Source organism: Triticum aestivum, chromosome 5B, assembly GCF_018294505.1.
Source record: "Triticum aestivum cultivar Chinese Spring chromosome 5B, IWGSC CS RefSeq v2.1, whole genome shotgun sequence".
Lineage (NCBI taxonomy): Eukaryota > Viridiplantae > Streptophyta > Magnoliopsida > Poales > Poaceae > Triticum > Triticum aestivum.
Window position 1 is genome coordinate 164,649,828 of NC_057807.1, and position 11,996 is coordinate 164,661,823.

The 11,996-nt window shown below is 43.3% G+C and overlaps 1 protein-coding gene across 1 annotated transcript; it reads right to left on the bottom strand.

The window, feature by feature from the left end:
- Positions 1-6,875: 6,875 nt before the first annotated feature.
- On the bottom strand, positions 6,876-11,733 carry LOC123110919 (diacylglycerol kinase 2; the record flags this gene model as incomplete). Its single annotated transcript, XM_044531560.1, is given in 8 exon segments — positions 6,876-7,433; positions 8,412-8,549; positions 8,677-8,841; positions 8,922-9,041; positions 9,272-9,348; positions 9,454-9,829; positions 9,944-11,076; positions 11,718-11,733. Coding segments are annotated over 7 exon segments (2,124 nt in total). The 3' UTR covers positions 6,876-7,280.
- Between the last annotated feature and the right edge of the window lie 263 nt (positions 11,734-11,996).

The following is an 11,996-nucleotide window of genomic DNA, read 5'->3' on the forward strand; positions in this document are numbered from 1 at the left end:
TAAAAAAGGAAAAAAAGGAAACATCATGGAAAATTTGAATAAGGAGATGAGGTTGTGGCCTCCAGCGAGTTGGGCCAGCTCATTCTCGTGCTAGGCTGCCCTACGTCTAGCTTCAAGCGACACATAGGCGCGCCCCTATGTACTTGTACTGGAGTGCTCCTCGCCAACGCCTTATGCGCCAGAAGAGGAAACCAGCGCCACGCGCCTGGCTAAGTGGGTCGGCCCATGAATGATCCGACAAGCTCGCGCGACGCCCACTTCCCCAGCTAGTAGACCAGTGAACCGATCCTCAGAAGAAAAAGTAGATTAGTGGACCATTGACCATTGACTTTCGAGAATTTTTTTTGAAATTTCAGAAAAAAAAAGTTCACAAATTCAAAAAAGTTCACCGAATTTCAAAAAAGCTCACCAATTTAGAAAAAAGGTTCATGAATTTAGAAAAAAGTTCAACAAAATTTGGAAAAAGTTCGTTGAATTTTGAAAAAAGGTCATAGGTTTTGAAAAAAGTTCATCGGTCTTGCAAAAAAGTTCGTTGATTTTGAAAAAGTTCATCTACTTTCAAGAAAAAAAAGTCCACAAATTTATAAAAAGTTCATCTACTTTCAAGAAAAAAATTCACGAATTTGAAAAAAGAAAGAAAAAAGGTAGAGAGAAAAAAACGAAGAAAGAAGAAGAAAAGGCGAACCAAAGCACGATGTGAGCAAACAAGGTTAGTTGGTCGGGTGGTTAAGGCGGCGTTGTATTAAGAAGCGTGTCGCGGGTCCAAATCCTAGCTCACACGCATTTTTTGCAGTTTATAGGATGGGTAGGCCCGTTATGAAACCAGGCGTAGAGGGGGGTGTGCCCTGTACCGAATGCGCTATATTCGGGCGCTTAAGGCGTCGAATAGGATTTGGCCTCGTACTGATTTGTATTAGAAATCGCCTACAGGAGAGAGTGACGCGCGTAGGTTTGCTTCCTTCCGACGTGCAGCAGTCGCAAAAAAGAAGCAAAATGGAAAATAGGATGGGCCTGCCCGTTATGATACCAGGCGTAGAGGGGGGTGGGGTGCGCCCTATACCGAATGCGCTATATTCGGGCGCTTAAGGCGCCGAATAGGATTTGGCCTCGTACCGATTTCTATTAGAAATCGCCTACAGGGACAGTGGCGTGCGTAGGTTTATTTCCTTCCGACGTGCAGTAGTCGCTGTAGGCTTCGCTTGCATCAATTTTCTTTGGGATTTTATTTCATTATTTATTCTTTTACTTTTTTTATTTTTTTGATTGGTTTTCTTCAGGGTTTTTTTTCTGCATTTTACTTTGGTTTCATTGTTTTCTCATTTGAAGTTTTCGTTTTTCTTTCTTTCTCCGTTATAATTTTGGTTTTCCTTTTATTTTTGGTTTTTCTTTACTTTTCCTTTAGTTTCTTTGACAGGTTTTTTCCCCAACAGATATCTTATTTTTTTCTTAGTACACAACATGCATTTTTAGCACATATGTGAAACATTTTTTCATACACTTTGGATGTTTTCTAATATTTAGTGTACATTTAAGAAAACACATGTTTTGAACATTTTTCTTAATAAATGGTAACATTTTTGCAAACGCACGTTGTTGTAGGATCGAAAGTATGTCTAGAGGGAGGTGATTAGACTACTTGACCAAATAAAAATCTATACTTTTCTCAATTTTAGTTCTTGGCAGATTTTAGCAACTTTGCACAAGTCAAGCAATCTTAACACAATTCAAGCAAGCATGCAAAGAGTATATGAGCAGCGGAAAGTAAAGCATGCAACTTGCAAGAATGTAAAGGGAAGGGTTTGGAGAGTGCAAACGCAATAGGAGACACGGATGTTTTTGTCGTGGTTCCGATAGGTGGTGCTATCATACATTCACGTTGATGGAGACTTCAACCCACGAAGAATAATGGCTGTGCGAGTCCACGGAGGGCTCCACCCATGAAGGGTCCATGAAGAAGCAACCTTGTCTATCCCACCATGGTCGTCGCCCACGAAAGACTTGCCTCACTAGGGTAGATCTTCACGAAGTAAGCGATCTCCTTGCCCTTACAAACTCCTTGATTCAACTCCATAATCTTGTCGGAGGCTCTCAAGTGACACCTAGCCAATCTAGGAGACACCACTCTCTAAGAAGTAACAAATGGTGTGTTGATGATGAACTCTTTGCTCTTGTGCTTCAAATGATAGTCTCCCCAACACTCAACTCTCTCTCACAGGATTTGGATTTGGTGAAAAAAGATTTGAGTGAAAAGCAACTTGGGGAAGGCTAGAGATCAAGATTCATATGGTAGGAATGGAATATCTTGGTCTCAACACAAGTGTAGGTGGTTCTCTCTCAGAAAATATATGTTGAAAGTGTAGGCATGTTCTGATGGCTCTCTCCATGAATAAAGAGTGGGTGGAAGGGTATATATAGCCTCCACACAAAATCTAACCGTTACACACAACTTACCACTCTCGGTGGGACCGAATTGAGAAACTCGGTCGGACCGATTCAGCAAATGATGTGACCGTTAGGATTTTCGGTGGGACCGACATGCAACTCGGTAGGACCAATATGATTAGGGTTAGGGCATAATATAATCTCGGTGAGACCGATTACACAAACTCGGTGGGACCAATTTTGGTAATGAACACACAGAGGGTTGGTCAGGCAAACTCGGTGGGACCAATTCGCTTATCTCGGTAAGACCGAAACGTTACGAAAAGGAAACGGAGAGTTTGTATTGTAATCTCGGTGAAACCGATCGCTCATCTCGGTTTGACCGAAACGTTATGAAGGGAAACAGAGAGATTACAACCCCATCTCGGTGAGACCGAGATCCCTATCGGTGAGACCGATTTACCTAGGGTTTGTGGCAGTGGCTATGACATCTGAACTCGGTGGCGCCAGATAGGAAGAATCGGTGGGGCCGAGTTTGACTTTTGGTTTAGGTCATATGTGGATATGAGAAAGTAGTTGAGGGCTTTGGAGCATATCACTAAGCATTTTGAGCAAGAAAGTCATTAAGCAACATCTCATCCCTCCCTGATAGTATTGGCTTTTCCTAAAGACTCAATGTGATCTTGGATCACTAAAATAGAAAGTGTAGAGTCTTGTGCTTTGAGCTTAAACCAATCCTTTTGTCCTTAACATTTTGAAGGATCCAATTTTCTCATCCATGCCATGCCAATCACTGAGCTTTTCTGAAATATTTATCTTGAAGTAGCATTAGCTCAGTGAGATATATGTTGTTAGGAATTACCAAATCCACCCAGGGATAGTTGCACTTTCAGTTGTACATTTTGTAAATGGCAATAAACATTTTTTGGTTACTCGAACGTTTTTCTATATTGTATAAACAAGTTTTGAAATTTCACAGACATTTTTTGAAACCCATAAATATTTATTTAAAATGTGAAGATACATTTTTAAACGTAATAAACAATTTTTAACCTACGCGAACATGTATTTACTTTGGATATAATTTTTTTTAAATGCGGGAATACTTCCATCAAACATTACATACATTTATTTAATGGCTCGGAACCTTTTTCTACATTACGCAAGCATTTTTCACACTGTATATGAATTTTTTGAAGGTGCATACATTTTTTTGAAACACGGGAGTGATTTTTCATAGTCAAGGACATTTCTTTTTAAAAGTTATGAACATTTTAAAAAATGGCTATAACTAATATATAATACTATGTTGCCATTTTTCAAATTCATGTTTTTAAATTTCCTAAATAAATTTAAGTTTTGGAAATATATGTATTTAATTTAAAATATAAACAAGGGAGAAAAGATTTCTTGATGACATCAGCCTAATATCAGCATGATGCACGCCGCGTCCTGCTGCGTCGACCCACTACCGGCGCGTGTAGGCGAGGCTGCATGCGCCTCGCAGTAAGCTGCACATAGCTACGCCCTACCCCTATTAGCACCTCCGAGATACTGAGCCGACACAATATCTTGAGATTAACGAAGTCATCAAAGGTGTCTTTTAGTCGATGGAACCGTCTTCTTCGCCTGAACAAATATCGGCGAAAAGATTGAAATATATACAAGAAAGTGTGAATACCAGTGCCACGTATATGACTTGAACATTGGTGGGCTGGTTCGCCTGTTTAAGCTCTATATAGTCTTACTTTTCAATTGAGATCTACTAGTTAATTACCAGTGACATAGAAAAAAAATTCTTGTCACCGACACTATTTTCACGAGCCTTTAAAAAAGACATTATTTTTCACGACACATTCTAAGCGATACACTAGGGTTTTTTGTTACTATGGCGGCAATTCCGGCGAGGTTGCATTTATCTTCCCGGTACTTTTAGCCTCAATAGGCTTGACATAGGAGATGTTGAAGTCAAAAAATATGTGTAGTTTTCTGTTACATCGGTTGGTTGGTGCAGGCTCGACTACTCAGGAACAAGGCATTCAATCAGAATTCCCTAGAAACCATCAAAAAATCTGCGTGCGCACCGACTAGAGAGGTGCACTTTAGGGCAGTGGAGGATCATTATTTCGTAGCGAACTGCATCTAATTTTAGAACAGAATTCTGAAGAGGGCCAAGGGTTTTTAGTGATGGCATAACCAATATCTCTCAGGTCTCTTAATCAGGTGCATGCATGGGTGGAAATTCTCGATACCAATGACTTATACAACGAGCTTGATCTGGTAAAAGGCAAGTCAGGCAAGATTGGGAAGATGATATAGGTGGATATGAATCCTGGTAGCAAGTTTGTACGTGTCGGGTGATACTTGATGTGACAAAAGAACTGGCTCGTTTTGTCGGGATACAACCAAAAGGGGGAGACCAATTGGTCTTTTGGGTTAAATATAATGAAGTGGCGTGATGATGTGAGGTCTATAGTTTTATGGAGTATACCTACACATTACATGAACACACGACGAGCGTTTTCCGTTTTGGAGATGGATGTTGGCTGATACAACTTGAAACATGTCGCAGCTGTGGAAAGATGACAACCGCCAGGGTCCTAGGCATGGAGATTGACGAGGTGGGCGTGCCAATGCAAGGGGAAGAGGTAGAGGGACTGGTCATGGCCGCGACTACGTCCCTCACAAGTAGGGGAAAATGCAACTTCCGAAGAGAACCTGGTGACGCAACCCTGGATAATCCTAGCAATTTTTTTGTGGAAGGGAAGTACAAGATAAGTAGCCCATCTAAGTTGCTTTGAGTGAAAAAATGATGGGATCGTGTGGAATTTGAATATGGTCAAGAGCTTGGAGATGACCGGTGTTTTAGCGTCCAAGGAGACTTCTCCCCTGGCCCGCTGCTGCCACAACCCGCAAAGCGACTAGGACCCTGACCTTGGTGTCCCCGGTGTCTGCGTGGGGTGCCGACACTAGGAGCCCATCCTTGCCATAATCCATGGGACTTCCACCCCTGGCAGCATCAACACCTCCAGTGCAGAGCAATTTTTTATGCGCACCAGGAGGTCCTCCGCGTACAGCGTTGGCACACACTCCTAGCATCGTGATGTGTCGAGAAGTGAAGGGCACATTCTGTTTCCAAGTTGGTTGCGACATAGTAGGAGGAGGTGTGGGTGTGGTATAGCAATAATGATGTGCCTACAGATGATTTGATACATGTACGTGGCGTGAAGTTGTGGCTCGGTGAAGGAATTTGAGGACCAATCATTTCAATCTATACTGACCTCGTGGTGCCATGATGGCATCCGTAAGTGCAGTGCATAGAAACTATCCCTAATTATATCATTATTGGTGGTATAGCACGAGGAAAAGAAAAGGGAAGAAGAGGTCAAGTTGTTCATGGGGGAGACGACTGGCTGAGCCCGGGAGAAGCATTAGGGCCGTTGTGTCTGGGCCTTAGCTTTCAAGTTTTCGCTACATAAAACGAGTCTCTCCAGCACCTCAGTTTTCCATTTTTTGTGAACAAGATAGGTAGCTTCATTTCCTTCGCATGCTCTATTGGTTACACTACTATCGCGTGGAAGGATGTACGATTGACTTTGTTTACTCATGTTTGTTAGAAAAGCTATTCACATTTTTTATGTTTATTTGAATATTAGATATTGAGATCCTGAAAAAAAAACGGCACGCGCGCACACAACTAAAACTTTAATATATTTTTTTATGGTAGTGCGTCAACGAGATGTGTTGGTTGTCCTACTTAATTTATAATTCATCACACTGGTTTCGATTTTCATTCGTGCCTGGAGCTTTGGTGTGCAGCTACACGAAATCAGAAAGCATGTCTTAGGCTAAAGAGAAAGTTGAAACTTGGAGGTGATCAAATCATATGTTTTGGGTTGTAAGAGTGTAAACTTATTATTAGACTAGATTTTGCGTTTGTATTTGTAGCTTTCACGAGACGCAGCCTGAAGTTCAAATATGTTGCTATAAATATTTGTCTTCAGTAGAATATTTTTTCCTTTGGCTTTGGGACCACTGTATGAAGGTTGAGAGGGTTATTTTTCAGTAAAAATATAATCTTGTTCTTCTGTTTCACCATAGTTCATGTTTACTTAGTTTTGAGAGGCACTTAGCTTAAATTTCCTTTCAACCGACTGATCATCAATAAAGGAGATCAAAAGAATCATTTTACCAAGAGGGTGTGAAGAATGAAAATTGTGGGGAATGAATGAAGAGAAAGATGTCGCTTTAGGTGATGGCGTTTAAGGAGAAACAACGATTGCATGAGAATCGGTTTGTGGCTATATGAATGAAGACCACAATACCATAATATTCGACACATAATTCTTAATTAGAACATTTTTTTAGCACCTTGTTTTATTTTCATTTCGTGGCACACAATTTTCCAGTTTTCACCATGGGCATCCATCTAGTTTTTTAGTAAAAAGGCACACAAATTTTCAGCACGGATAGGGATTGCAGACATACATCAAGAACAGAATCAGCAGGATTATCACCATGAGTTTCTTCAACAGAACAACACAAAATTTTAGACACTAGCCCCAAAGCTATGCCTATTGTGGAAGACACTCACACACACTCCAGTTACAAAAAGCCCTACATGCAATTAGGGTGCTCTAAGGTCTCTACAAAATTCTCTTGGGATCTTTCTCACCTTGATAGCCACTTCAACTGGCACCCCAGCCAACAAAGAAGCAACCAACCTATCTAAATCCGGAAAAGGTACAGTCAACCATAAGCGTGGGAAACCTTCCATTCCCTCGTATACATCAACATCTACCACATGCCTTTTCAACTGTGCAAAAGGGACTTCTCAACACAAAAGGGTTTGGTATCAACAGTGTTAGGTTTCTGAGTGGAGAGAGTAGTATGGACTGTCAGGAGGATAAACGGAGTGCTATCTCGTGGAGGAGCAATCTCTTCTGAGCAGCGTCAATAACACCATTGCACTCAGCGTTCACGAGGACGTCACTCATGACTGCCGCAGCATGCCCAGTGGGCTCTTCAGATGGCCTCCTCAACATGAACATCTGCGCAGCAGCCAGCAAGGCAGCGTCAGAAACGATTTCGCTATGTATTTGCACTCGTTATATAATAAACTTCTATATCTGAATGCCAGATGAGTGTGTTGAAATAGTTATGAAGTTTGTCAGTCAGCTGTGTGGCCTGTGTTTTATTATTTGACTGATGGACATAAGATGACTTAATTTAAGATTCCACCACACAATTTTAATTCAGAAACACATCACAACTCACAATTTCTACAAGTCTGTAGGGAAAGCTCACATTATTTCACAAACTACAGTTAGATTAAACTTCGGGCCTGTTCTGATCTCATCTAGCTTCTAACTCCACCAAATCTGCAGTACAAAATGCCCCGAACGGTTGGGCTCCGAGAAGCTGACTTCTCGGAGCTGAGCCAGAGCATAGTAAAAAAAACTGAAGCTCGGTCGGCCCAGCTCCACCAAAACCAAAATCTGGAGTTCGCTCAAATTACACCTGCAGTGCCACCGCCAAGTATAACGTTTCGTTCATGACCACCAAACGTCATGATTCGCTCGTTCCCGACCACCAAACATAACGATTCGCTCCCTGTTCCCACGAGCTGGTTCCAGCTGGCCCATTATGGTGCTAAGACAAGCCACCGAGTTTTTTTTTTTTTGAAAAGGAGGTTAAACCCCCAGCCTCTGCATCAATCGATGCATGCAGCCATCTTTATTACTCCCTCCGTAAAGAAATATAAGAGCATTTAGATCACTAAAGTATTGATCTAAACGCTCTTATATTTGTTTACAGAGGGAGTAATTCGAAGCTAGCGAAGCCTGGAGAACGGAATCCCTTTGCTGCGTGGAGTTCGAAGCTGCCCCGAGAAGCTGAATTCGGGGAGTTTGGAGAGTTGGGAGATCAGAACAGGCCCTTCATGTGGAAAAAAGTATATCTCAAGGCATATGTATGTGTGTGTGTGAATTCTATCATGCATATCTAATGCACATAAAGAAGTAAAGTACCTGTCCACGGTGAGATATCTCAAGGCATCCAGGTGGCTGAATCCATGGTTCACCATCAACCTGAACAGGGAATGAACTGTGCAGGTGAAATCTTATGACTCTTCCTTGGGCTAGTCGGTGTGCTCTCGATAGTCCTACCTATCAACCACAAGAAAACAATTATATATGAGTTAACGCTAACATTATTGTTGAAAAGCTGATAGCATTATATAGAAGCGATAACAAGAGATGTTCTGGAAAATGGAAATAGAGAGAGTATGTTTACCTGCAGTTTGCCTAGATGCCATGTCCCAGATATACAGACCACCTCAAGCATTTTGTCATGCATTGATTGTGAACTGAAATCATCATCATAATCATTGTCGTTTTGCCAAAGATCAACACCACCCATGTAGCTAGAGATATTCAGAATGATCACACCTTCTGCATCCTGATAAGCATAGCAGATAAGAAGATCCACCAAAGATAAATCAGAAAGTGAAGATACATGAAAGATATAGAGAAGGTTACCTCTGGAATTTCAATGTTCTTTCCATCAACTTCAAGGCTAACATGCCATGGTAAATCGGAACATGACCTATCCATCATATCCTTAGCGCCTTCTCTAGCATATATCAGCTTGTTCACAAACTGCACCATGGAAATAGTTCCATTAGCACTTTTTCTGACATAAAGAATACTAGAACACATAGCATATCAAATGTTTAGCATTGTCTGAAATGGAAAAATTATTGAGGAATTTCACAAGAAACTGTTCTCATGTGGGAATATGATAAATTCATGAGTCCCAAATGGGGGGATAAACTCTGCAGTAAGATAGATTTAAGCTGTGAAAGGAGAAAAAAAAGGAATATGCCTACCTGACTGCTAAATTTATCTGGCCTTTCCTCCCTAGTTGTGTGGAAATCATATGCAACCTTGGCATCACATCCAATGCCTACAAGTCAATAGAAACTAAATCAATTCAGCAACATCTAGATGAGTGAGATATGCAATACATCAAATGTTGACTAAGATGGGTGGAAGTTGAAGGATAGTCTACCTAGATAATTAGTCATAAATTTCACTTGCTTGATGCATTGACCTTGTGGCCCATTCTTCTCTTTGATGGTTACATTCCAGCGATCAAGAACCATAACTGCTGCGTGATCAACGTCATTTAAAAGTGCACATATTCCCCCTTGTCCTTCAACAGAAGACAAACCTCCACCCCAGCGGGTAACACGCGATAGGTCATTTCCTGTTCCTAGCGGAAGAATGGCAACAGGGGGAGGGGATTCATAGTTCTGTTTCTCTATGGCATCAAGAACCCATGCCACAGTTCCATCCCCACCACAAACAAGAATTCTGAAGTGTTTTACATTCTGGAATAGTTGCAATCCAACTTCAGGACCCTGAGAAGCGCTAAGCTCAAATATCTGAAATAAGAATTCAACTGTCAGATCAAGGTTAGAGCATCAAATCTGTTACTTCCTCCATTGCAAAATATAAGGTGTAGTCCATTTGGGACTGAAAGAACAAGGTCACATTACCTGTATGGGATTCAGCAGCATGTTCAGTCTTCTTCTAAGAGAAGGCCCGTTACGGGCACCACTCTTGCCGTTGATGAAAACAAGCAGCGGCCTCGAATCTTGTGGCAAATCTACAAGCTCATACTTCTTTTCCTCTGCATTAGTAATGTCAGATCCACATGTTTGCTTGAGAGTGTTTCCAGAGAACTTGGGGTTTGCCAGAGTATACTTTCCATTCAGATTCTGCAGTCTAGCAAATCCTTCAAGAACGGAGTCGAGAATTGAACTGTCTGCGGAAATTGCAGTTGTCTTAATGCCAGACTGATTGTTCATGCGTTTCTTGCTGCGTGGCCTTCTAATCCGACCCCTAACTGAAGAAGTGACAAACCCTTCTTTGATTGAGTTGAACACTCCACTGGTTGCCGGACATTGACCAACTTGTTTCACCGATAGAGGTGGAACAATAAGTCTACTGAGCAGGCCAAGATCACAAGTGTTCCCCGTCTCCTTCAACAGCTTTGCATGACAATCAACATGGATCTGCCTCTGGCACCAAAGACAGCGCCATATAGGAGAGACGCCAAGGAATGGCACACCACAGGGCTCATCGCAGTAATAACAGAAGGTTGTTATCTCCGGGTTATCGTCCATCTCCACCCACCTCTCCGACCAGTGATGCAGCAAAGTGGAAGCACCAGCCTGCGTGACACACTTGCAGTCCTTGTCAGCGCCCTGCGAGCAGTACCAGTGAGCCGCCACTCCGCACACAGAGCACCGGTAAACAACATCAGCGTCAAGGGCCCTTGAACCTACACCCTGAGGCAAGGCCAGCGACGACAGGCACACACAGCACGTCGAAGGTTGGCCACCACGGAAGCAGTCCTTGGTCCAGGTATGGCTTGAGCAGGGGCACCGTAGCACCTTCGACGCTGCCTTCTTCTCCCTGGCGGCCGCCTTGAGCCAGTAGAGCGACGCCTCCCTCTGCAGCCTGAGGAGACCGTAGATGAGCGCCGCCAGGCCAAAGGAACCGGCAGTGATGAGCCACCCGAAGAATTCAATCCCAGAAGGGTCAACCCAGCGGGTCATGTTTATCAGCAGCGATCCCACCATGTCCATGACAGTTGGCCAAGTTTGATGGCCTCAAAAGGCAGAACCTGCAGCAGAAAGAAGCGAATCACCAACAAAATCTGCTCCTAATGCAAGAATCTTGCTGGAATACACAAAAAGATAACCATCTTAGGGTTGAAATGTGGCGCTACTGTATCTTACCTTGCACAATAATTTTCGGACATCAGTATATTATTCACAACAATTATTCTGATGGTTTTTTTTTGGGGGGGGGGGGGGGGGGGGGGGGGGGGACGACGACGAGATGTTTTGGCTTCTCCTGTTTTATACTATACTCGCTCCGTAAAGAAATATAAGAGCATTTAGATTAACTAAACGCTTTTACAGAGGGAGTAATATATAAGGGGAGAAAAATCACAGCATATAGGAAAATTCTCGTTCCAATTGTGGTCTCCTCTCTGGCGCGCTCACTAATTGATCACCTTGGATTCACCACTAATTTCTAACGTGTTGGGCGGACGGCAAGGAACCAAATCGGGGCCAGCAGGTAACCGGATCAAAACGAGACAAGGAAACCGGAGTACACCACAAAGTGGATCGGAGCCGCCAGATCCCGCATTCGGCGTCCCGGAACTCCAAACCCGGCGAATCGTGCACTACAGCACAACAGTAACGCGGCCCCGGGAAGAACTCGGTAGGATCACGGGGCACCAGCAGGAGCACGCACCTGGTGGTGGGTGGGTGGGGGTTTGGATCGAGCAAACCCTAGCTCGCTCGCTCGCTTCGGACCGCCTGGCTCGCGGCTCCCCTAGGTCTCGTCTCGTCTCGTCGTCGTGTGCTGGCTGGCCGAGGGGGAGGGGCAGAGGGACGAGGACGACTCGGCGTGGTCGCGGTGGCGTGCCGGCTCGTTTAAAAAGGAGCAGAGGCAGGGGCCGGGGGAATCGGGGAACCCTGCGAATGTGATGATCGGTCTGTTGTGGGTGCCCCCTTGTCCTGGGGAACTGGA